Here is a 27,965-nt window from a genome sequence, read left to right as displayed (position 1 = left end):
ACGATATCCAAAATTCAGTAGATGGATGGCCTAATAATCCCGGGAAATAGCCATTGTTCCACAATGGCATTTCGGCTGCTATATCAACAGATTTTGTAACTTTTTTAATTTGCCTCCATATCGAACGGGCCAATCGGAGCAAAGGAAGCAAACGAGGGACAGTAATTTTCTCCATTTCCAAAAAGCCCAGCGGGCAATCAATCTGAGCTGAATGTAATACATGGCTTTCAGAGTTGGGAAGAGACTCCCCGGGCATCCACTTATTTATCATTTTTGCCTGCCCAGCAAGGTAGTACAGATAGAAGTCCGGCAAGGCAGCCCCACCCCCCTGTTTGGGTCTCTGTAGAATGGATAATTTAAGTCTAGGCCTAGCTTTCCCCCATATGAAGGATGTGGTAAGGGAATTCAGGGTTGCAAAGAAAGATTTAGGTATTAAAACGGCACTATGTTGAAGACAATAGCTCAATTTTGGGAGTAATATCATTTTGATCAGGTTAATACGACCAGCCACAGATAGCGGGAGCTTGTCCCAGGTAGCAAATTTAGATTTAACCACGTCCAATAGTGGATATATATTGAGATGCAAATCTTGGTGACTGCATTGAGACATATGTATTCCAAGGTATTTAAAATTGGAGACAATGGGCAGCAGCGAGAGGGTTTCAAGGCATGGCATTGGGGTATGGGAGAGAGGCATCAAAGCAGATTTATCCCAATTTATATATAGACCAGAAAATGTACTAAATTTATCAATCATCGTTATTACTTTTGGCAATGTATCTTCTGTCTGGTCCATAAACACCACCATATCGTCTGCATAAAGACCAATAATGTCCACCCGGTCAGCAATATGTATCCCTTTAATGTCTACAGAGGACCTCATCCGTATTGCCAGGGCTTCTATAGCCAAGGCAAATAGAGCTGGGGAGAGAGGGCATCCCTGGCGAGTTCCCCTATGTAAGGAAAATGGTGCAGATACAGAACCGTTTACCACCATACGTGCCCCAGGTTTCGCATATAGTGTACCTATCCCTCTTAGAAATTTATTCCCAAACCCATATTTCCGTAAGCATGCAGTTAAAAAGGACCACTCAAGGGAGTCAAAAGCCTTAGCTGCATCCAACGAAGCTAATGCCCACTTATTGTCTGGCTCTAATGAACTATATTGAATGACCGATTGCACTCTTCTAATATTAATGGAGGTATTTTTCCCGGGCATAAAGCCAGTTTGATCTGGGTGTATGAGATCTAGTATGATCGCATTCAATCTAGTAGCCAGAATTTTAGTGAAAATTTTGTAGTCCACATTCACTAAAGAAATTGGTCTATATGATCCACAATCCAGAGGATCCTTCCCCTCCTTCCTAAGCACGATAATATTAGCATCATAAAACGATTCGGGTACCGATTCTCCCTCCCATATTCCCCTTAGTACCTTCAGCAATATAGGTGCTAATTTATCACGATATTTTCTATAAAATTCAATGGGAAATCCATCAGGTCCCGGGGCCTTCCCGGAGGCCATATCTGCTATAGCATGTTCTACCTCTTCCAGAGTAAATTCAGCCTCCATAAGAGCTCGTTGGGATGGACTCAGCGAGGGGAATGTTATATCCGATAGATAATCCAGGCATTCATCGACATCTAAACCACTCTTAGACTTATACAACGAAGTATAATAATCATAAAAGCCCTGAAGTATTCCATCAGTAGAGGACACCAATGAGCCATCGGACACCCGGATCTGCAATATTGTGTTGGAGGTGCTATGCTGGCGCACCAAGAAGGCCAGGAGTGTGCTGGCTTGATTCCCTAGCTCAAAGTAGGACTGACGAGTAAAAAATAATTTGCGCTTTGACTTAGCATCTGTATGTTGGGTATACAATCTCTGGGAAGTAAGCCACTCAATTCTATTACTGCTGGACTGATTAGCTATATAAGTGGCCTCTGAGTCTTTTAATCTTTGCTCTATCTCCTCGTCCTCCCTCGCCGTCACTCTCTTAATATAGGAAATGGTAGAAGACAAGCATCCCCTCAAGTATGCCTTCAGGGTATCCCAGAATAGACCAAGGTTTTGGATTTCCGAATGTGTCAGCACAAAGCTATTCAACTGATCAACCGTCCTATCACTAGAGTCTATCAATTTTAACCAAAAGGGATTTAATTTCCAGGACCTATTGCTATTATCGGATTGCCCATATTTAAGTTTAAGAATGATCGGGCTATGATCTGAGATCCCCCGGTTACCATGTTCGATGCTATCCACCCATAGCGCCAAGCCACCCGACCCAAATATATAGTCTATTCGAGACAAAGACTGCCTAGTAGACGAGTGGCAGGTGTACCCCTTAACTTCTGGATGGTTTATTCTCCATAAATCTAGCCACCCACTCCCTTCCATAAATAGTGCTAATTGTGAGGGGTGCTGAGGCACAACTTCCCCTGAGTCCACATCGTCCAATCTCAATCTATCCATGGACAGACAATGTGATTTTCTGGATTTTTTTTTTCTCAGTTTGTCTCCCATAGTTGAGGTCTACCTATTATGTAAAAAGCTTTCCAAACCACTGTTGTAGGTGGTTCAAATATAAAAAAAGAAAAAGGAAAACAGCACAACAAATTGAAAAAAAGTGGACTTTAATGCCTGAACGGCGTGGCAACGTTTCGGATGTAATATCCTTTCTCAAGCAATTATACAATTGGATTAATAATGGATAGGTGTCATAATTGACGCCTCTCCATTGTCCATGTCATGCTTGCCGCTCTCCTTACCTAGCACCCCCGGCCGTGAAGATTTTTAACCGTATATATATATATATCAGTATATATGTTGTTACGATTTTTTGAGCACATGGATCCATTATATGTCCATATGTCAGTTTTGCAAGCCTGTGAGAAAATCGCGCAGTACGGATGCCATACGGATTACATATGGAGGATGCCATGCGCAAAATACGGACCACTATTTTGGGGACTTTTCTGCATATTACGGCCGTAAATTACGGACCGTATTGTCTTACGCCGAGTGTGACGCCGGCCTTAGACAATCACTTGTTTTTGCATGGGAACAGCAGATTCAACCACAGAACTACATGGCTATTATAACTGGACATGGTTTTCTGGGTAAAATAGATGTTCCTCTGCAAAATACATTTATTTTTAACAATTAAAAAACAAAAATACAGGGACTGTCAGCTCAGCATCTACTGCTCTTACATGCTGCTCACGGATAGGACTATGTTCATGTGATCGGTCTTTGCTTTGCCCAAGTAATTTACAGTTTAGCCAATTTCCACTACTGTAGTAAGAATATCATCACCGCAGACCTTACAAAATGCATGAGTTACATGCAACTGCTGAAGGCCAAACAAAAGTAGAGTCTGAAATCGGAATTCGTCAGAATAAAAACCTCCACCAGGATAACACCACAAAGCGGAACATATTCAGCAGACGCCCTTGTTACTCCGGTTAGTACTTCCGCTTGTGAGAGGACGCATGAAATTCTTCTGTATTGGGAACAAACTGAAAAAGTGAGAACATACTAAAAGCGGTCATTGTAAATTATTGACATCTGCAACTAAGTCAAAGCAACCAGCAGAATTCAGCAAGGTCTCTAGTGCATTCACAAATGGAGAGCTACAGCAAAGCTTTGGTACATAAGGCTCTATACTAGATTCCGGGCACCAGTTATTCTACATGTATCATTACAGAGGAGAGCACATGTAACCCAAGGAATTAGCACAGAGGTCAGATGAGGCGAGGGATGATGGAGCTAATGCCAACTCTAATGCAATGCTATGAAATACTGGGGATTTCAGTTAAGGAGAAACTAACACAGAAAATGGGTGATATACCTTTTACATTCTTGTAGTCCCAGCCATAATCCGTGAAACTTTCTTTGCAGGTGATGATTATAATATACAAAATATATGGTGAGTCCAGACTGCAGGAAAACCTTTTGCTTACCCTAGAACAGCATGTCTCAGAGTCCAAGTCCTGGCAGTGTCGGGCATCAGTATAAAGCAGAAACGCACAGAGAGTGCCACCCCGCATGAAAGCACAGGACCTGCCAGTAGGGGGCAGAGGTGGAGCTAGACACTGCGGAGGAGATAGGAACGCCATATACTGCAGTGCGACCTAGGAGGAGTTGTGCTCTATGGGGCGGTGGGAGATGCTATGAGTAGAGGTCTGATCTTAGCCAAAGTGATACCATATTTTAGTGATATGGAAAGGGGTCGCCTAATTCTCCAGAATATGGTCCCTTCATAGTTTAGCCGCAAACTGCCGCAGCTGGTCTTTGCCTTCATGGAGCAGCTTCTATATCCCTCCCTTCAATAGCCAGAACTGTATGAGAACTTGGTTATTGTGGATAAGTTATCACAGTTAATGGTATTTTGGTGCTGTAAATTTACATAATGTATTGATTTTTTTTTACAGTGATGCTATATTTATTTATGCTAGGGGAGCATGTTTTGTAGCAAGTGTGCAGTCTGTCTTTACTAGGGGGTGAAAGCAGTGTGGCCATTTACCTATGAAAAGGTATACACGGTATGTGTTTTACATAGTAGACCTGATGATCCAGGACTCTATTTAGGGCCCTTCTGTACATCCTTGACTTTGCACCTAATCTTAGTATGTTAGAAGCACTGCTCTTGCTCTGTTGCTAGTATTCGGGATCTCATCGTCATGTTCTTTTGAATTGTTTAATACTTCCCATTATATGTATATGCAATAAAGGAAACACCTTTTCAGCTTTAAAAACTCCCTGTCATGTTTTTGTCTAGATCTACTGTAGAGTGAGCCATTTCTATTACAAGATTTTAGGAGCTGAACTTTAGACCTATTGTATTTACCTCGACTATAATGTACATGCATGTTCTATATACATACCTGTTATATATTTTACTATTTTTGCGCAACAAAAACAAAAAAATTATGGCCTTATTTTGAAAGATATAGCTTTTATTCTGTGGATGAAGTTACCTATGTGGGACATACTACAGTTGTGCTCAAAAGTTTACATACCCCGGCAGAACTTTTGCTTTCTTGGCCTTTTTTCAGAGAATGTGAATGATAACAAAAACTTTTATCCACTCATGGTTAGTGGTTGGGTGAAGCCATTTATTGTCAAACTACTGTGTTTTGTCTTTTTAAATCAGAATGACAACCCAAAACATCCAAATGACCCCTGACCATATGCACAGAAGTTGACTTAAATGTGTGCGAATGGCTACTAAAGGTAACATCCTCACCTGTGACCTGTTTGCTTGTAATCAATGTGAGTGCATAAAAGCTGAGTGAGTTTCTGGGATCCAGACAGACTCTTGCAGCTTTCATCCAGCCACTGACATTTCAGGTTTGTGAGTCATGGAGAAAGCAAAAGAATGGTCAACCGGAGCCACTGACACACGTAGACACACTGAAATCAATGCATCTGTGCAGATGTCATTGATTTTTTGCGGACCGTGTCTCCGTGTGCCAAACACGGAGACATGTCAGTGTTCGTGGGAGCGCGCGGATTACACGGACCCATTAAAGTCAATGTTGTTGTCCGTGTGCCGTGCAGGAGACAGCGCTACAGTAAGCGCTGTCCCCCCACTGGTGCTGAAGCCGCCATTGATATCTTCTCTGCAGCAGCGTTTGCTGTAGAGAAGATGTGAATATATATATATATATATATATATATATATATATATATATATATATATATATATATATATATTTTTTTTTTTTGTTTCTAGTGTTTAAAATAAAGCTCCATGTCCTACCCCCCCCCCCCCTTCCCCCGCTGTTATTAAAATACTCACCCGGCTCCCTCGCTGGCTGGTGCTGCTTCCTGTCCTGGCCGCACCTTCTACTGTATGAGCGGTCATGTGGGGCCGCCGACTACAGTCATGAATATGCGGCTCCACCTCCCATAGGGGTGGAGCCGCATATTCATTACTGTAAATGAGCGGCCCCGCTTCAGCACCACGTGGGGGGGGGACAGCGCTCATCTCTAGCGCTGTCTCCTGCACGGTGCGTGTGGTACCCAGTGGGCACACGGGCGGCACACGTGTGCCGCACGTGTGCCACAGAAACGCAGGGGCACACGGACACAGATAATTCCGGTAATGATTTTTCCGGTACCGGAATTATCTGGACGTGTGGGACTGCCCTAAAAGAGGAAAGGGATACAAAAAGATAGCCAAGGAATTGATAATGCCAGTCAGCAGAGTTCAAACTGTGATTAACAAATGGAAAATCAGGGGCTCTGTAAAAACAAAACCACGGTCAGGTAGACCAACAAGACTTTAGTCCACAATTGCCAGGAAAATTGTTCGTGATGCAAAGGAAAACCCACAAATAACATCAGCTGAAATACTGAACTCTCTGAAAACTAGCAGTGTGGCTGTTTCAAGATGCATAATAAGGAGGCACTTGAAGAAAAATGCATGGTCGAGTCCCGAAAAGAAACCCATTACTGCACAAATGCCACACAGTATCTCACCTACAATACGCAAGACCGCACAGAAACAAGCCTCAAAACTTCTGGAACAATGTAAATTGGAGTGATGAGACCAAAATTGAACTTTTTGGCCACAGCCATAAATGTTACATTTGGAGAGAGGTCAACAAGGCCTATGATGAAAGGAACACCATTCCTACTGTAAAGCACAGAGGTGGATCACTGATGTTTTGGGGATGTATGAGCTACAAAGGCACAGGAAACTTGGTCACAGTTGAAGAAAAGATGAATGCACCACGTTATCAGCAAATACTGGAGGTAAATTTGCAATCATCAGCCAGATCTAAAACACAAGGCCAAGTCGACCTGTCATTGGCTACAGCAGAACAAAGTGAAGGTTCTGGAGTGGCCATCTCAGTCTCCTGACCTCAGTATCAGTGAGCCACTCTAGCATGAAATGCGCGCTTGAGATTTCCCCAGACAGCCCAAGAATTTACAGGAACTGGGGGCTTTTTGTCAAGAAGAGTGGGCAGCTTTACCATCTGAGAAAATAAAGACCCTCATCCACAACTACCACAAAAGACTTCAAGCGGTCATTGATGTTCGAGGGGGGCAATACACGGTATTAAGAAATGGGGTATGTGAACTTTTGATCAGGGTCATTTGGATGTTTTGGGTTGTCATTATGATTTAAAAAGAGAAAACACAGTAGTTTGAGAATAATTGGCATCACCCAACCACTAACCATGAGTGGAGAAAAGGTTTTGGTGTTATCATTCATATTCTCTGGGGGAAAAAAAAAAGCAAAAATTCTGCCGCGGTATGTAAACTTTTAAGCACAACTGTATATTTGATTTGCATACTATTCTAGGCTATAAACATCTTTTAAAATCACAGTGTCATGTTTTACAAAATGAAGACAAAAACAAAAAGCCATCCTGGCATTCTTTAACTTGTTTTTTTTCTCTAATCCCATGTTTACTCTGAGGAAATAACGACATTACTTTATTCTGCAAGTCAGAAAAATTGCATAACTTCTTAATGTTTTTTGTGTTGCCGAATGTGTGTGGCAGGGTTATTAACTTGACTTTTTTCTATTTTTTTATAAATATAGGAAAACAGGAAAACTATAATAAATCATTAAGATTTTAAAAGTTTTGCATGTCTACAGCCCAAAAATCTGATATGAGGACATTATTTCACTGTAAAATGATTATTTTGACTGTAATTAGTATACCGCAAGTGTCTTTCATCTTCAAAAACAATTATTATTTTTTTTATGGACAGGGCAAAACACTGCTCTATTTTATGGTCTGCCCTGAAATTTCTGGATGGTTGGCAACCCTGGTGTAACTAATTTATTTCTATGATGACCAAATTGTGTGAGGGTGCAGTTCTTTTTTGCAGATTTTATTGATACCATTCAGAAATTATGATCAATTTTCAGTTTTTTTCTAAAGACAAAAAAAAAATTTCCAGAATTTCTGTTTTTATCATCATTGTAACACAGTGGTAACTGTTCAGCTCAAAAAACAAGATATTTTATAGTTTGGGTAGTTACAAATCTGGCAATCACTTGCCTAATGCACTACTTCAGTATTGAAGTGTATTAGCCTGTCACCGCTTTACAGTCCATTTAGACAGGAGGAACGTGGCCCATTAATGCTCCATAATCTACTACATACTACGATATACAAGTCGATGGTCGCTCGTTTACAGTTCTGAATACATGGGCCAGCAGAGTCCGATGGGAACAGAATGAACGCTAATACGATTGTTCTGTCCCCATACATCATGTTGCTCACAGCACATCTATTAAAAGGGGCTTTTATCAGTGTTCATCAACATGATGCCTTAAAGAGCCAATGATTTTTTTCCATACAGGCATAAATTATTTGCTCAACCGATGAATGAGTGTTATGATCATTCTTGGGGTGATTGCAGGCATGTTTTCACAGGTCCATAATCCTTAACCAGCCTTCTTAGGACTATTAAAAGGTGTCCAGTTTATATTTCAGTAACTATTCTCAATCCTTGACAGGATAGAAATATCCCCCATTAAGTCATTTGGGAAGTAGGGTGTAAAGAGTGCATTTAGTATATGCACCCACAAGTTCATCTTTATTATATTATTGAGATACCCTAATCTTCTAGAATGCAGTGAAGAGCACATGGCACCTCTTACCCTTTTATGAACTGTAAAAAAAATAAAAAAAAATATGAAAGAAGTCTGGAAAAAAAAGAGGGAATCAGAAGACACATTCCTACAGATGGGATCATAACTCACAGTTCAGTTTTCATAGCCATTGCATTAGTGTGCATGAGCTCTCTGAAAGAAATTATCTATATACGAGACATCTGACAATGGAAATCATTATCTGACAATGGAAGTAATTAAGACAATGGCGTAAAAGGTGTACCTTCTGTTAGTTTCTTGGGGATTTTTTTCTTTAAACAAAAAAACGGTACATAAGAAAACAGAAAAAGGTGTATCATACTCTAAGGAAAACTGGCATTCATCTCACCATTCACCAGCTTGTAGTCTCCCTATCCTTGCCTATAGGCTGCCTGCCAATGTTCAGAAGCCATCCTAGGGCCTCAAAAAAGATTCATTATAAGGCTGCCGTCACACTCGCAGTATTTGGTCAGTATTTTACATCAGTATTTGTAAGCCAAAACCAGGAATGGAACAATTAGAGGAAAAGTAGAATAGAATCACGTCACCACTTCTGCATTTATCACCCACTCCTGGTTTTGGCTTACACATATTGATGTAAAATACTGACCAAATACTGCTAGTGTGATGGCAGCCTAAGAGATCGATATATAGATTTTTTATCTCTCTGGAAGAATGGCTGTGCTGGGCACAGCACTGGCATAATACTAGAAGAGCATGCCCACTTCATTAGGCATAAACAGAAAAACCTGTATTTTCAGGGGAATTTACATATAAAAAGATCTAAAACGATAATGTCTGACTGCACATCATCTTTTACACGTTGATAGATTTCTAGGGTGGGAATGCGATACTTTCTAACATTAGTAATGCTTTACAGGGACATGGTTGTAACAAAGTCAGTCGAAGCTTTAGGCTCCGTCCATTTGCCAAACACAACTATCTGATACCTATGGCTTAAAGGAAATGTTACCCCTATTAGCATTATGACTTGCCTGTGTGTGGATGCAACATGTACTAGGTAAGCAAAGTGCAACCCTGCAGCCTAGACCGGTCAATAAGTCAAGTCCCCCTGTAATAGGTCCATTGAGAAAGACGGGTGAAGAACTTTTCCAAACATGTGCTGGAGTATGGAGACTGCAGAGCCGTAGCGGATGTCTAGTCCTAGCAGGAATACTTTATATGACCAGGTGAGAGCACATGTATATAACATACTACCACCATCGCACAGTTAGCTCACCCCAGCATGTGCTTCTGACCACTCTTTATTTTGAGCCTACAATTGAATAGCCATAAAGCAAGCCATGGCCATTTATATCTAATGCCAGATGAGCTACTCAAATTTTAGGATTTTTTAAGAAGTCTCAGTAAAGAGCTGGTGCCTACTGCGTTGCTTTGCTAATCATATGTCTAATAGATCAGAAATGCTGAGCAGCGGTGTCTGCCGGCTGCAGAGCCCAATGAGAACTTTCAGCCATGGCCATCAGCGGCTGCGATCGGCTGGAGCAATGTGCTCTTCAGTTGACCTGGTGATGTATGTGAACAGTTGTCAAATTTCATGCTTCCTGCCTCCTAAGAAGGGACTACAAGTTAGAGGCGTTTTGTCTAATCACCAAGGGTTCCACGTGCTGCTTTAGATTCTCGAGATGTTCTAATATGTTCTTCTTTGTGATGATCCCCAAGACAGTCCTGAAACAGATCATGTTATGCTAATAACTGAGTTGGAACTACAAATGGAGAAAACAAAAAGAATGAAGCAACAGAAAATAATGGCAATGTTATGGGCTGAGGGGTGGAATGGCGGACAAACAACTAGATACATAAAAATTACAAAGAAATACAAAACCATACACTTCTTAGTCTTAAGATAACCCGGAGGAGCTGCTTAGTATCAGCGCCCTACCTATCGTAGGTGTCTGGAACATACGACATGTGGTAGTGTGAGCTGTAATAATGGTACATTGTGGATTTATCGAGCACAATGTGAAATCTTACCAATATTAGTACTGCAGTGAGCTGACAAACTGTTAGAATAGCAGAGACCTAGGACCACGAAAAAGGACTTGTCTATGTCTAACCTAAACATGGACATGTGATACTGAGTCCTGGCAACAGGCACTAAACCATATCTCAGGATCCTGAGCAAACCAGACTACAATCTGCACACGTTTTAGTGGCAGTGGTTTATTTGCTGTGATCACTCCCTGTCTTCTAACACACTTCTGTAGTACGCTGCCATTATAGCGATGCTCAGTATTCGCTCACTTCAGCATGAATGAAATGAAGCAAGGGTTAATAAACAGGTGGAAAGTCTCCGTAGTTTGTAAGCAGAACATCTATTAGGACAGGAGATACGGCTATTAATAGCTGCACGGTATGTCAGTATTACTTCCAGGGACAAATACTACAGCTGTTATTGTGAGAGCATGCCATAATGCAGAAAGACAGCCATTAGTAACGTGCCCACTAGTGATGAGCGAGTATACCCGAGCAACGAGTACATTCACTCATCACTAGTGCCCACAATATGGACACAGTGAAGCCCAGAGCCAAAGCCGTCTGCTTTATCCCCAACATGACTATCACTATCAAATGGGAAAAGCGCACTGATGATGTGCATGCAGCCTGAACATTGGCCATTTCATCAGTAAAACAAGTGGATACAGAGTACAAGGCTAGGTCTCTATGGAATATATGCGCCAATGTAACTTTATACTAGGCTTTCTAATCAAGACAAAGACGTCATATCAATGGGAAGTAGTTTTCTGGTTTATGTAACTTAAGCTTAAAGGATAACTAAACATTAAGAAAAACCTTTGATGCATTGTAACCACACGTCATAAGTTTAGATCAGTGGGAATCGGAGTCCTGAGACCCTCACCAATCACTGAAGAAAAAAAAAGGGGCAGGAGAACGTGGAATCCTTGCAGAGTCATGCAAAGACTCATAGAACGCTTATGGGCCCATTTTATTTTAAACACAGTTACTATAATTTTTGTAGGGCGAAATGTATCACTAGTGCTACAACTCTTTATTTAAAGCGAACCTGTCATCAGGATTTTGGTCAGTAAACTACAGACACTGTCATGTTGGTGCTGTTATACTGATTCTAACGATACCTTGGTTGATGAAATCCGTCTTGTGGTTGTTTAATCTTTACTTGTAGTTTTCAGTTAATGATATGCTCGTGATCCTGGGTGGTCTGTGGGGGGTCTATATGTGGTGCTCTGCTTATTCATCTGTATGGCTTATGACAGGTCACTGATCCCTAACTTACGTACTGCATGGAATATTGTTACATAGTTATAAAGTTACGTACTGTAGGCTGAAAAAAAGACATGGATCCATAAAGTTCAACCTTTCTCCTCCAATCGTACATTTTTTTTTTCACATTTTTATTAAAAATTTGAGAAAATAAGTTAACAAATCAGACTGCATGCAATAATCAATCCTCCTACGCAGACAGGACAGATAGAGACATCGTTAACAAATCTGTCTAGCAATACATAAAGAACAAAAAAAAAAAACAACACTCAAACTCTTAGGCCATCAACATCCATCCTATCAAGTGATTCAACTGACAGTGTATATTGCTAAAACAATCATGAAAAAAACTTTTGTTTATAAGCAAAATATAAACCCTAGTCCGTTACCTCTCTCCCCAACTTCAATGTAGGCGTAGTAATCCCAGATTATTTTTGAGGTCCTCCAATACAGCTCTGGAAAAAAAATTACCGTATTTTCCGCTTTGTAAGACGCACTTTATTTCCCCCAAATTTGGGGGGGAAATGTGGGTGCGTCTAACAAAGCGGATATACCGCTTACCATTACAGGCTGGGAGGAGGGGGTGTCCGCCGCCGCTACCGCCTGCCGCCGCTGTCGTCCGCCGCCACTGCCGGGGTTGTCCGCTGCTGCCCCGGGTGATGCTGAAGGCTCCGGTGCTGCGGGGGGCTCTGGCGACATATTGTGAAAGACCAGAGCCCCCCGGCAGTTCTTCCATGCGTTCCAGTATGACTAATTCCGGGAAAATGGCCGCCGGAATCTCGGGAGATGAGATTTCAGCGCTGAGATCTCATCTCTCGAGATTCCGGCGGCCATTTTCCCGGAGTTAGTTCCAGTATGACTGACTCCGGGAAAATGGCCGCCGGAATCTCGGGAGATGAGATTTCAGCGCTGAGATCTCATCTCTCGAGATTCCGGCGGCCATTTTCCCGGAATTAGTCATACTGGAACGCATGGAAGAACTGCCGGGGGGCTCTGGTCTTTCACAAAATGTCGCCAGAGCCCCCCGCAGCAGCGGAGACAGCCCTACAGCACAGGAGCCCCCTGCAGACCCCTCATCCCAGCCTGCAGCAAAGGAGCCCCCTGCAGACCCCTCATCCCAGGCTGCAGCACAGGAGCCCCCCTGCAGCACAGGAGCCCCCTGCAGACCCCCTCATCCCAGCCTGCAGCAATGCTCCACTCCTGCCTCCGGCAACGAGCCTGGGACCCTGATCCACCACAACCACAACCCCTGGTAAGTAATAAGACGCATGGATTATAAGACGCCCCACCAATTTATTAAAAAATAGTTTTTTCCTATTTTTCTCCTCAAAATTTGGGGTGCGTCTTATAATCCGGAGCGTCTTACAAAGCGAAAAATACGGTAAGAGACCACTGCACAGTGTCATTAAAATCAGCTTCTCTACTTGTCTGACAGCCATTCCATTCCAGTGTCAGTTGAATGCCAACCGGAGTACACCTCATTCTACTTAATGTGCTTCTGATTACCTGATCACCTGAACCAAATCTTATATAATGAAGTATAAAAACCACTGCTGTGGTGCTCACAATCCTCTTGCAATAGGACAAGCTGGATGGCAAAAAAAAGTGCTAGTAATATGCCAAAAGTAATTGAATTAAAAAACTTAATCATGCCAAAGGAGTTGAAAAGAAAAGTCTTGAGTGAGGAAAAGAAGGGCTCAATTATGGCTTTACTAGCAGAGGATCACAGCGAGCGTCATTTTGCCTCCGTCCTTAAAATTTCCAAGACGGCAGCCCATTACAACAAGGTCAAGCAGAAGACATAGGGGACAACAATGCTACAGACCGGCAGAGGGCGAAAACGACGCTCCACTGACTGGGATGACAGTCATCTTATTCGAATGTCACTCAGCAACAGCAGGATGACATCAAGTGACCTACAAAAGGAATGGCAAATGGAAGCTGGGGTGAACTGCACGGCAAGAACAGTTCATAACAGGCTCCTAGAGGCAGGGCTCAAGTCATGTAAAGCTAGAAAAAAAGCGTTCCATCAATGAAAGAAGCAAAGGAAGGCCAGGCTGAAGTTTGCCAAAGACCAAAAGGATTGAACCATAGAGGACTGGAGCAAGGCAATCTTCTTTGATGAGTCTAATTTTCAGCTTTGCCCAACGCCTGGTCATCTAATGGTTAGACGGAGACCTGGAGAGGCGTACAAGCCACAGTGTCTTACACCCACTATGAAATTTGGTGGAGGATCGGTGATGATCTGGGGATGCTTCAGCAAGGCCGGAATTGGGCAGGTTGTTCTTTGCGAAGGATGTATGAATCAAGCAGCATACAAGATTATCTTAGAAAACCAGTTGATTCCTTCTGCTCAGGCAATGTTCCCCAACTCTGAGGACTGGTTTTTCCAGCAGCACAATGCGTCATGTTACACAGCTAGGTCAATCAAGGCATGGTTGAAGGACCACTACATCAAATCCCTGTCATGGCCAGCCCAATCACCAGACCTGAATCCCAATGAAAACCTCTGGAACGTAATCAAGAGGAAGATGGATAGTCACAAGCCATCACACAAAGAAGAACTGCTTACATTTTTGTACTAGGAGTAGCATAAAGTCATCCAAAAGCAGTGTGAAAGACTAGTGGAAAGCATGCCAAGACAGATGAAAGCTATGATTAAAAGTCATGGTTATTCCACAAAATATTGATTTCTGAATTCTTCCTGAGTTAAAACATTAGTATTGTTGTTTCCGATTATGAACTGGGTTTCTTTACATTAACTGAGGTCTGCAAGCAATGCTTTTTTTTTGTTATTTTGACCATTTCTCATTTTCAGAAAATAAATACAAAATGTATTTCTTGGAACTTTGGGGACATGTCAGTAGTTTATAGAATAAAAGAACAATTTACATTTTACTCAAAAATATACCTATAAAGAGAAAAATCAGACAAACTGAACATTTTGCAGTGGTCTCTTAATTTTTGCCAGAGCTGTATATACCAGGCCGTAGACATAAGATTTAGCCATATTCTCTTTATCCCTGAAGAGCAACAATTCACAATAAACGGCTTTCATTTCAAAAGAAACTTGCCTGCTTGTGTTTCTTTATTATAGAGCATCGTGCTATTCTACCTCCATGAAATGATTCATTTGTGCCATCAGTTCTGCGATGGGGGCAAGTCTGGATCTAGCCCAGTATTTAAGAAGCATTTTCTTTGCCAATATAAGCAAGGTATGCAGCAATTTGGGAGAACCGCCTATCTTCTTCTTAGGAGCATCTGTCCCAGAAGTGAAATAAGGCTAAGTAGGGAGACAGGAAACAGTCCGATCCCCAAATGGTATTAATCAAGTTTGATACCAAACAAACCCCAAAAAGAGACTGATGCAGGACAAGACCAAAAGGCCATGTACGAGGTGAGAGCTAGAGAGAAGGCATTTAGGACAAGCCGTTCGTCTATTTGATAGAGGATCTTTTATGGGTATACTGAAAGCATAGATGGCCCCATGCATGATTTTACACGGAGTCGCTCTCCACCTTTCGTTTACAATGTGTTTCCTAAATAAGCGCCACACCGCTCTAGTCTTGCAGGGAATCTCTACATCATCTAATTGCGGCTTCCAATATTTAAAGAAGATGTCCGGGTGCACCCCCAGCAAATTAGATTTCATTACAGAATAAAGAACCGATATTGAAGGGGTACATACCCATGGGAGAGGAAATAACATCCAACTCATTTTCTCATTTTGGGCTACCTCAAATGTAACGTCTTAAGTTGGCCATAATGGAGCATTTGATTTGATCGTATCGAAAATAGTGTTGGGGAGCTAGGTTATATTTTTTAGACATTCTGCACAAGTTAGCCATCTCAATTCAGTTAGATGGAGAAGACGAGAGACTGTACGTATTCCCGCCTGTTGCCATTCTGAAAAAAAATGATTTCCCTACCCTGAGGGAATTCGGAGTTCCTCCATAATGGAAGGCGTTCTGAAATTCTGGAAGGCCAGACTCACTGCCTTCCAAGTGGAGATAGTGTCCCCAAGAATAACCAATCTCCTTACTTCAGAAGGCAATACGGGAATGGAGGAGAGCAGTTATGTTATATGGGTATACAATCGGATTCCAGTGTGTGTGAGATCAGTACATGTGTCTTTTGTGGAGAACTCAGAAGTTTGTTAACAAAAGTCCCCGCCTTGTCAGGTGATGTAAATTCTCGAAAAGAACCTTCCGGATCCTTCAAAACGTAAGGTAGCCGGGTAACAGAGTTGAAAGCGGATTTTTTTTCTTGCGTAGACTGGTGCACATGGAACTGAAAGCCCTGCATTTTCTGGTTACCTCCATAGAATAGTCCTTGAAAAGCAGGATGATTTTATGGCCTTGAATGATAATGGATTGATTCAGCTGCCTGTATGCTTGGATAATGTCCGTTTTATCATTGAAATCCAGAAACTTCATGATGACTTGTTGCGGTACAAGTGCATCCCGGTTATTGGAAGATGGTGGAGGACCATTCCTGTGAATTCTCTCCACCTTTTTGCCCTCGGGTAGTTTTAGAGCACTTGGAACATCATTTGCACATAAAGGCTTCAGGGCATCGTGTGAATATGACTCCGGTAATCCCACTAAAAAGTAGATTGCTTCTGAGGGAACGATTTTCTAGGTCATCAATGCGATCTCTCAAACGCAAGTTTTCATGGGCGATAGCTGCCACTTTGGCATGATCATCATTAGACACATCCTTGATTGATGATACTCGCGTTTCCAATTCAGTCAGCTGCTCAACCTGCTTATCCTGTCTATCTAGTAGACCACTCAGTGTAGAATTAAGAGTGGATTCAATTTTTGTTTTGAATTCCAGTAGTAATTTAGCCGTGACCTCAATAGCTAGGTCAGAGGGATGCATTTGAGTTTCCCCTTTCTTTGGAATAGAGGTGCGGGGCAGTATGAGGGAATGATCCAACTTCTCCCCACTTTCTGTTTGAGAATATTGTTCATCTTGATCAAGAGTGGGAGCCAGAGGTCAGAGACGTCAAAAGGACAGGAAGAGACGGACTGTTTTTGCCCACTATGAAGGAGATAGTCCATACAAGCAAATATTATTTAAAGATTGAAGCGGACACCAAGCTAAAGGCAAAGACCATGAGGAGGTGAAAGTCAAACATTAAGTGGCTCAATGATATAAGCAGGGGGAAAGAGCATAAGCAGTAATCAGGATTCACATGGTTGGCGCCTAAGATGGAAGACCTACAGTCCCATATTTTGCAGCGGTGATTGTCCAATGCTCAAAATAGAATATCACAAAAGGTATCCCACTCATTAGCCAGTTAAGAACTCTGGCTGTAATAGAATAGGCTCAGACACCAGATGGCAGCAGAGTATCAGTCCACAAGCGCCAGGATAGTGAAAGCAGGGACTGAAATATGCTTTGAAACATGTAAGGCTGTGTGCACATGTTGTGGATTTCCTGCGGATCCGCAGCATTTTTTTCCCATGCAGAAAACGCTGAAGATCCGCAAGTGATTTACAGTACAATGTAAATCAATGGGGGAAAAAAATGCTGTGCTAATGGTGCGGAAAATTCCGCGTGGATTAAAAGAAGTAGCATGCCACTTCTTTTGTGCGGATCTGCAGAGTTTTTGTACCCATTCCATTATAGAAATCCGCAGCGGTAAAAACCCATGAAATGCGAAGCAAATCCGCATTAAAAAAACTCAAATCCGCACCTGCGTTTTCTGCCAAGAGATGCAGAATCCGCACAAAAAATTCCAGAGGCTAATCCGCAACGTGGGCACATACTCTAATGGAGAGAGATTCTCCAGGTGCCCTGATGTACACATAAACAACAGACTGTTCAACTGGTCAAGTGAGGTAGATATTACTCAGATTATAATGGAGGAGTCAGCTCCAGGCTACAGCATCTTGCAAGTGTTGCATTCAGAACGTGCTGGCAGTTTCACATGTATCCCATACATTGCCTTACTCCTAGCACTTCAATAAGATCTTCAGGGGGAGACAGACACAGGGCACAGGCCTCCGGCAAGTCTCCCCTCCACTCCCGCCAGGCAGAACCACCACCCAGGGCTGACAGGGCCCCCACACACGCCGGTCCTGCGTGGACAGCAAAGGGGGGTTGGGAGACCCTGTCGATCGGCCCCACAGGACCTCGCAGGGGCAACAGCGTGCACTCCACATCTCACCGCTTCCGGTCCACCGCAGAAGGAGAGGTAGGTACCTCCGCTGGAGTGTCGGAGGGGGACCAGCTCCAGAGGACTCACCCTCAGGCGACCGATATCTTCATCCAGGGGGCCCATCAGGAGCAGAGACAGGAGCCAGAAGAGCACTCATGCACAATCAAAATGGCGGCTATCACACTCCACAGCCCCATTCCCCAGCCCGAGACTCCGGTCCTCCTCAACAAGGGGTCTGAGGAGGCCAGGACTGGCCCTCAGATGTTCTCCAGGTGGGCAGCAGTCAGGAGGGGGCAGCCTGGGAGGATCGATCCCGGACTCTTTTAAGCCCAAGAACACCCATAGCTTGATAACAAGCAGGAGCACTGGCAAGTACGTCCTGCTCATTCACCAATTGTACATTTCGCCACTAATCTAACTATAACCCACAATGTTATGTGTATCAAGGAAATCCTCCAGCCCTTTTTTAAAAGCTGTTATAGTGTCGGCCATTACTACCTCCTGTGGTAAGGAATTCCACAGTTTGACTGCTATAAAAGTGCCACTGCCATTTTGCAGGAGGAAAAAGAAATGTGGTTGCAGAAAAATGGTGGCGGTGCTTGCGCAGTAGCATCTATCTGCTTGCCCATAGATGCTACTGCACAGGCGCTGCTATTTTGCTGAAGGCACATTTTTTTTCCTACAGTAAAATGTCGGCGGCATTTGCACCATAGCATCTATTGGCAAGCGATAGATGCTACTGTGCATGTGCCGGCGCCATTTTACATTTATATTAATGTAAAATAGGGGACAGGTCACTAAAGCATCAGTGGCCTGTCAAGCATATGTAACACCACAAAACCCCCACAAAGGTCACCCTTGAGCACGAGAATATCTAACTAAAAACTACAAATACAGATTAAAACATCCACAAGACAGATCTCACCACCCAAGGCATCACTGTAATCAGTATAACACCACCGACCTGACACTGTCTGTAGGTTACTGAGCACAATCCTGCTGACAGGTTCTCTTTAGCTTTCTAAGGATATTACAAGTCATTCAGAAATCTCTGGCCCATGTTAAGAAGCTTCGTTATATGAGCATATAGGTCTGTGGTGACAATGGCCTCCAGTATGGTATATTATACATTATTTGATAGAACCAGAAAAACCCTTAGAGAGTGTAATCATCATTTTAATATTTCATAAAACTAATAGTACACATTAAAATAATAAACTTTATAATATAAACTTAATCAGAGAAAACTGCTTCTATCTCTGATAAAATTGATCAGTCATTACCAAAAGTCTCAATTCTGAGGTGAAATGTGTATTCAGTGAAGCAGACGTTGCCATCACAGATAGGAGATGGCAGCTAGTGCTGATGGGAGTCTATGTAAAGGGGAGGAGCTCTGTCTCTAGCTCCTCCCCCTTATCTACATAGATTTGTATATGTAGTTACTGCCATCTCCTATCTCAGTAATGGGAGTCCGTCTTCACTGAATACTGATTTTACCTCAGAATTGAGAATTTTGATAATGACTGATCAATTCTGGCAGAGAAAAAAGCAGATTTATCTGATAAGGTATATTATAAAGTTTATTTTAATGTTGATTTATTAAATAAAAATTAAAATGACAGCTACTTCTTAAAGTAGCCCTCGCATGAGGTTTCTTTTTTACACTAAATGTATGTATAAGTGTATGCAGTGTGTACATCTTATACTCGCCTACCGCCTCCTTCGGGATCCAGTGCCATTCTGATCCTCTTCTCAGTGACGTCACTGCTCTTCAGACCCTCCAGGTCACTCTATACGTGAGCCTTAATTCTCTTTTACAATGTAAGCCTATGGAGCCTTGTTCTGACGCTTCATAGACTTACAATGTAAAAGCCATTTCACTGGGCTGTGTGACCCAGAGACTCTGAAGAGCAGCGACATCACTGAGAAGAGGAGCAGAACAGCACTGGATCCTGGAGAAGACAGCAGTAGAAGAGTACGGTAACACATACAGTGGCATGTAAAAGTTTAGGTAGTTCCCTTTTACATTTTAAGTATTAGAAAAAGGAAAATGGTTTGATGCAAAAGTTTGGACACCCTATACGGTTATCACCTGGTAGCGACCCCTTTAGAAAGTATCACAGCTTGCAGACACATTTTGTAGCCAGCCAAGAAGAGTCTTTTAATTGTTGGAGGGATTTTCATCCATTCTTCCATAGAAAAAACTTCCAGTTCTGTGAGATTCCTGGGGCGTCCTGCATGCAGGGCTATTTGAGGTTCAGCCACAGATTTTCAGTGATGTTCAGCTCAGAAGACTGATGGCCATTGTAAAACCTTCAGAAGGCGCTTTTTGAGGTAGTCTATTGTAGATTTTGATGTGTGTTTAGTATCATTATCCTTTTGTAGAAATCATACTCTTAACTCCACTTTTTTTTTTACAGATGGTGTTATATTTGAATCAAGAATTAGTTGAAATTTCATCAAATCCTTTCTTCACCCTACTCGTGAAATGTTCCCTGTGCCATTGGCTGCAACACAACCCCAAAGCATGATTGGTCCACCCCCATGCTTAATGGTTGGCAAGATGTTCTTTTCCTGAAATTCTGTGCCCTTATTTCTCCACCTTTGATTTGATCATTGTGGCCTAAGAGTTCTATTTTAACCTCATCGGTCCACAGGAATTGTTTTGAAAATGCATCAGGTTTGTTTAGATGTTCGTTTGCATACTTCGGACGCTGAATTTTATGGTGACGATGCAGGAGACATTTTAGTCTGATGACTTTTCCATGAAGGCCACATTTGTGCAGGTGTCTCTGAGCAGTAGAACAATGTACCACAACTCCAGTATCTGCCAAATCTTTCTGATGGTCTTTTGCAGTGAAGCGGGGAATCTGATTTGCCTCTTTAGCAATCCTGTGAGCAGCTCTCACTGAACTTTTTCTTGGTCTTCCATTATCTTGACCTCCACTGATCCGGTTAACTGACATTTCTTAATTACATTTTGATCTGAGGAAAAGACAACTTGAAAACACTTTTCTATCTTCTTATAGCCTTCTCCTGCTTTGTGGGCCTTCACCATTTTCAGAGTGCTAGGCAGCTGCTTAGAAGAACCCATGGCTGATGTTTTTTGGCACAAGGTTAGAAGAGGTTGATTTTTTTAGAAAATGTGGGAAATTTGCATCACCTGGCTTTTCCCAGTGATGATCGTGAACAAGCCATAACCCTAACAGGCTAATTAAAGTCTGACTCCTTGGTCAAAGTTATCTGAGCATGCCAATCTCCTAGGGTGCTTAAACTTTTGCATCAGCCCATTTTCCTTTTTGTAATTTTCAAAATGTAAAAGATGAAAATATATATTTTTTTCCTAAAATACAAAGGAAATGTGTCATCTTTAACTTGTAGAGATCATTTCATCGTTAAGCTGTAAAGTGCTGCGGAATATGTTGGCGCTATATAAAGATTATCATGATTATCTTTAACTTGCTTAACTGTTCACAATAATAGTAATTTTGACCAGGGGTGCCCAAACTTTTACATGCCACTGTACACACTACATACTCACGTTTAGTGGAAAAAAATTAAAGGGATGGGTTATTTAATCCACTGAACGTCACTTCTCGCACTGGTATATTATTTATTCACACTTCGGAGACAAGACGGCGATACTCCATTTTCAGTGAATCTTTAGGCAAATAAATAAAAATTAATTTGTCTCCAAACCAGAGACTAATATACCTTAGGTCACCTGTGCGAAAAATCCTCAGCTGCTCAGTCTACATGATTACTAGCAATGGCAGTGATTTCTTGGTACAGATGACACCAAGTGCGAGGACCCCTGTCCATGTTAATAAAGTCTTGTGGGCCGCAATATCATAGCAGGTCCTTCTATCCACTCCGTGTAAAGTGTGGAAAGAACAGAGTCCAGTGACTTTGTGGCCCTTTTTGTATAAGCCCTTACATCTATAGGCTGCAGATAGCAATGTGCTTCAGCAGGTATTACTCTATGGTGTGCTCCGTAAAGTCACTACTATATTTGGCTGAGAAGTATCAGTCACATCACTTGGATATGAGGTTTGGAGGGGTCATAATTCATATACAGTATCTGCTTTCTAATGTCACTCCAAAGTGGAGATTGTAAATCTGTTCATGGACAAACGTATAATACTATTGGAATCTTATAGCTGTATTTCATTAAAGGGGTCTGTCTAATGACCAATTTAGTTCATGAAAAAACTGCAACCCAACATATGACCTCAGTCTAATGCCAGTCATTACAATAATGTGAACATGCTGAACACTCACCCATTGTGTGTGACAAGGCACTGCCTGAGCCCCAGCTTGCGGAATATATCCACCACTATCTCCATTGGTGTGTGGTCAGTCACAGTAAATGGGCTCATGTCCAGGATACTGCGGAGTTTCAGGGGCCGGGGGCTTTCTGCAGGAAGGGATGGGGTGTGCTGGGCGAAGCACACACGAGAACTTCCAACAATACCTTCTTGCTTCTTTCTTGCATTCTCTACATAAAACAGATAGACAATTCCTAAACAGCCAACTCCAGTCTAGAATGACTCCATGCTTACAACATAGTCTTTTACGGTAGTAAATCTATAGGCTGATGAAGAACAGCCAACGGTCAGTGGGGAGATAAAGGAGAGAACAATGACAGTGACAAGATGCAGATCAGGGTCCCACACATTCAAAGATAATGAACGAGCAAATACAGCCTGCCCACTATGGTAAGATGGAGGGGACGGCGTATGTGATCATTAATGTTACAGCAGAAATATAATAATCTGTTACTTACCTATTGCTAGCGTTAGATCTCTTCTTAGTGCGAACCCAACAAGTCGTTGCGATTCCTTAGACATGATGACAGGAAAACCATTGTAGCTTGTTTCATTGATCAAGCTTTCAATGTCATCGACGGTCATGTTATCTTGCGTGAGCACAGCGAGCGGGGGGTCACTTCTCTTTGGCCTCATCACATCACGGGCCAGAGTTGTGTGTGTGAATTCCTCTTTTGCATCCAAGAACGGATATCCATTAAGACGTATGTGCGATTCATAGATGCCTTCGCGTCCAAAAGCATCTCCTACCCACTTACTGGTCATCACAGCCGCCATCAATGGCACAATGTATTCTAGGCCTCCTGTCAGCTCAAAGACAATAACAACGAGTGACACGGTCATCCTGGTAACGCCACCTGATAAAATACAAGACGAGTCAGACAAGCTTACAGCGCTCATCTCAGATTGCCACCAAAGCAAGATTTGAAAACTAATATTTCTGAACAAAGGGATGACAGTCAGCTGACTGCTCCAGCCAATCACAGGGCTCAGAGATCAGGCGACTAATACAGGATGTCACCGATTCCCGTCCCAGCAGAGAGCACTGGAGCCTCAGGGGTCAGATCTGGTGAGAATACACTTATTATTCTTACTTCACACAGTGCCTGGAGTCAGTGTACAAACAGTACCAGCGTTCTTACTTCAGGGATTACATTAATAAGGATTAGGACTTGGATTAACAAATGCAGACGAACATATTCTTTTTAATCCTATACAAATATGTGCAGAAATGAAAAAAAGCCATCCGAGAGTAAATCTTTACTGTTGAGTTTAGGACTACATGGAGTCACAATCATGTTTGCAACAGGGGTTAGAACCTCCACAAATACAAGTGCTTCTCACTAAATTACATAAAAAATTTCAGTTCTTCAATATAAAAAGGGAAACTCCTATATTCTATACAGTCATTACAAACAGAGTGATCTACAGGGTGGGCCTTGTATATGGATACACCTAATTGTGTGTCAGTAACAAGTTTTACATGTCCACACTGGGAAATGGGTAAAAATGGCACCACAAATTGTCCCCCAATTTCTGCTGAACGTAGAAATACCCATATGTGGCTATACAGTACTGCTTAGCCACACGGCAAGACTCGGGAGGGACGGAGCGCTATTTGCCTCCTGGAGGGCAGATTTTCCTAGACTAGTTTGTGGATTCCATACAAAGAGCCCTTAAGTGCTAGAAAAGCAGAATCCCCCTCAAGTGTCCCCATTTTGGAAATTATACCCCTTTGGGAATTTATCTACAGATGTAGTGATGATTTTGACTCCATGGGTGTTTTCCAGAAACAAGCAGCTGTGAGTGTTACTGAGCGAAAATGACATTATGCCCAGCTCATGCGTCTGGAGACAAGCGCCTGTAAATTAGGCAGGCTCTCATCACTACAGAAATGCCAGACATGTGGATGATGTATGTGGATTAGACACACTGGGGCTCAGAAGGGAGGAGGGCATTTGGTTTTGGGAGTGGAGAATTTGCTGAATTCCTTTTTGCAGGTTAGGAACAATTTTGCTTTTCCAGAGCCTTTGTGCTATCAGTAACATGGAAGCCCCCTATATTTCTGTTTACAGATAACAGATCTGAGTGGGGACTTGCTTTTTTGTGGATTGACTCGAAGCTTTTATTGGGAAAATTTACATAACGTTTGGGATTACAGTTATCCGGCGCTCTAGGCTGACCACTTGCTTCGGGGTTTCCATCTAAATCTCCGAGTGACAGATGAAACCCCCGATGGGTCCATTCACTATAATGAGGCAGCAGTTACTCTGGTCTCCGTCTGGCCTCTGTTCCGCAGTGTCCTTTTCAGAAGTACACAAAACTGTGGCCAACGGCACTTTTATGCAATCCTAAAAAGACAGACACCGCCGGGTCACAGATCAGAAGGCGTCCACAGTGCCTCCATCTGCCTCATTATAGGGAATCTTTATACAGCCGACACCTGCACGCGATTGTGGCACCATACTAGTACTGCTCTGGGCACGAATATACCTCCCGCAGAGCAGTACTAGTACAGTGCAGGTCACAAAGGGGTTTAAAAAGGTCCCTTAGTCTGTTTCACTAGGCTCCACAATCATGGGGAAGACTGCTGACTTGACAGATGTCCAGAAGCCAGTCATTGACAAACTTCACAAGGAGCGTAAGCCACAAAAGGTCACAGCTAAAGAAACTGGCTACACAGAGTGCTGTATACAAGCATATTAATGTAAAGTTGATTGGAAGGAAAAAGCGTGGTAGAAAAAAAGTGCACAAGCAACGAGGATAACCGAAGCCTTGAAAGGATTGTTAAGAAAAGGCCATTCAAAAATTTGGGGTAGATTCACAAGGAGTGGACTACTGCTGGAGTCATTGCTTCAAAAACCACCACACAGACGTATCTAGGACATGGGCTACAAGTGTCACATTCCTTGTGTCAAGCCTCTCATGACCAATAGACAACACCAGAAGCATCTTACCTGGGCCAAGGGAAAAAAAAAAAAAAAAGAACTGGACTGTTGCTCAGTGGTCCAAGGTGTTGTTTTCAGATTCAAGTAAATTTTGCATTTCATTTGGAAATCAAGGTCCCAGAGTCTGGAGGAAGAGTGGAGAGGCCACAATCCAAGCTGCTTGAGGTCTATTGTGAAGTTTCCACAATCCGTGATGGTTTTGGGAGCCATGTCATCTTCTGGTGTAGGTCCACTGTGTTTTATCAAGACGAAAGTCAGTACAGCCGTCTACCAGGAAATTTTTGAGCACTTCATGCTTCCCTCTGCAGATAAGCTTTATGGAGATGGAAATTTAATTCTCCAGCAGGACTTGACACCTGTCCACACTGCCAAAAGTACCAATTTCTAGTTTAAAAGCAACAGTATCACTGTGCTTGATTGGCCAAAAGGAGCCCCGGCCAAGTATAGAGTGCTTGTACAGAACATACATTTCAGTAGGTCAACATTTCAGATTTTAAAATCATTTTTCAAGCTGGTGTTATAAAGCATTCTAATTTTCTGAGATAATGACTTTTGGGCTTTCATTGGCTGTAAGCCATAATCATCAACATTAACAGAAATAAACACTTGAAATAGATCACTGTTTGTAATGACTATATAATATACGAGTTTCACTTTCTGCATTGAAGAACGGATATAGTTTTGCGAGAAGCACTTTTACCTTTATCACCATTTCTGCTGCAAGATCAACTACCCACTAGTCCATATATTTGTACAATAGCCATATCAGAAGACTTACCCAAACACGCGGCTGCTCCGACCATGGCATAGAGTCCGGGAGTGATGCAGTCCGCCCCCACCTCACACCACTGCTTGAATATAAACCAGTCATGGTGGTAGTATGCCAGCTGCTCCACAGCAATGCCAACAATTCTTCCTGCGATAGCTCCTATTGCCATGCTTGGGATAAACAGTCCGGAGGGAACCTGAAACAAGGTACCAAACACAAGACAACTTACAGATGTAGTCAGGCACTGCAGTCAGGTGCGGGAGCTGTCCTATATTACAGTGACAGAAAAAAACATCTTTATAAAAGTTCAACAAAACCACAGAATCTTAACATTCAAGTGTTTTATGGTGAATATTTCCTTACAATTCGTATTGAGAAGAGAAAGCTGAGCTTTGATTGGTTGCTATGGCAACAAGCCAATTTAGCTTTTAGACAGTTTTGCATACTCTCCCCCATTGTTTGCTACTTCAAGAACAGAAAACAAGACACAGATTTTACCGTATATACTCTAGTATAAGCCGAGATTTTCAGCCCACGTTTTTGGACTGAAAGTCCCCCTCTCGGCTTATACTCGAGTCATACCCGGGGGTCGGCAGGGGAGGGGGAGCGGGGTCTGTGTAATTATACTTACCTACTCCCGGCGCGGTCCCCGCTTCTTCCAGCGCTGCAGTTTCTTCCTGTACTGAGCGGTCACATGGTACCGCTCATTACAGTAATGAACATGCGGCTCCACCTCCTATAGAGGTGGAGCCGCATATTCATTACTGTAATGAGCGGTAACAGTGACAGCTCAATACAGGAAGAAAATGCGGCACCGGGGAACAGACCTGCAGCGACGGCGCCAGGAGCAGGCAAGTATGACGGGGCAGTGCGCGATACTCACCTGCTCCTCGTGCCACCGGCGGCGCCGCTGTGTCTTCCGCGTCCTCTGCAGTGACGCTCAGGTCAGAAGGCGCGGTGACGCGATTAGTGCGCGCCGCCCTCTTCCTGAACGTCGGTGCACAGGATGGGAAGACACAGCAGCGGTCAGTGGTGGAACGGGAAAGGGGAGTATGTACATTTTTTATTTTTTTTAATCGCAGCAACAGCTTTCGGGCCAAATATCTGTATGGAGCATGTTATGTGGCCATGTGCAGCATTATAGGGGGGCAAATGTCTGTATGGAGCATCTTATGTGGCCATGTGCAGCATTATATGGGGCAGTTATTTGTATGGAGCATCTTATGGGGCCATGTGCAGCATTATATGTGGCAAATATCTGTATGGAGCATCTTACGGGGCCATGTGCAGCATTATATGGGGCAAATATCTGTATGGAGCAGCTTATGGGTCATGTGCAGCATTATATGGGGAAGTTATCTGTATGGAGCATCTTATGGGGCCATAATCAACATTTGTGGAGCATTATACGGGGCAAATGTCTGAATGGAACATCTTATGGGGTCATAATCAACATTTGTGCAGCATTATATAGGGCATATTTTAATATGGAGCATCTTCTGGAGCCCATCATAAACTGTATGGAGATTTATATGGGGCTTCTGATTCAATATGGATATTCAAAAACACTTAACCTACTGATGTCTCAATTAATTTTACTTTTATTGGGATCTATTTTTATTTTTGAAATTTACCGGTAGCTGCTGCATTTTCCACCCTAGGCTTATACTCGAGTCATTAAGTATTCCCAGTTTTTTTGTGGCAAAATTAGGGGGGGGGGGGTCGGCTTATACTCGGGTTAGCTTATACTCGAGTATATACGGTATATGTTATTTTTTTTACTGCACAAATGTAAAGCCTTTTTGGGCCGGCACTGTACATGCACTAGTCTAGGCTGTAAAATGGACCAGGCAGGGGTACCGA

At 42.7% G+C, this 27,965-nt stretch overlaps 1 protein-coding gene across 4 annotated transcripts in view; it reads right to left on the bottom strand.

Annotated features, from left to right (window-relative positions):
* The window catches only part of CLCN3 (chloride voltage-gated channel 3), a 155,171-nt gene that overhangs the window by 7,926 nt on the left and 119,280 nt on the right, over positions 1-27,965 (bottom strand). For 2 of the 4 annotated variants that reach the window (XM_069744214.1, XM_069744215.1), the window contains 4 exons: positions 26,112-26,298; positions 22,844-23,242; positions 22,339-22,555; positions 10,238-10,313 (listed from right to left, as the gene is read on the bottom strand). In XM_069744214.1, the coding sequence (XP_069600315.1) occupies positions 10,238-10,313; positions 22,339-22,555; positions 22,844-23,242; positions 26,112-26,298 (879 nt within the window). The remainder of the gene's footprint in view (positions 1-10,237; positions 10,314-22,338; positions 22,556-22,843; positions 23,243-26,111; positions 26,299-27,965) is intronic. The other 2 variants (XM_069744216.1, XM_069744217.1) reach the window with 1 other exon arrangement.

This window comes from Ranitomeya imitator, chromosome 1 (genome assembly GCF_032444005.1).
Source record: "Ranitomeya imitator isolate aRanImi1 chromosome 1, aRanImi1.pri, whole genome shotgun sequence".
Classification (NCBI taxonomy): domain Eukaryota; kingdom Metazoa; phylum Chordata; class Amphibia; order Anura; family Dendrobatidae; genus Ranitomeya; species Ranitomeya imitator.
The sequence above is the reverse complement of the archived record's forward strand: the minus strand, read 5'-3'. Positions and strand labels throughout refer to the sequence as shown.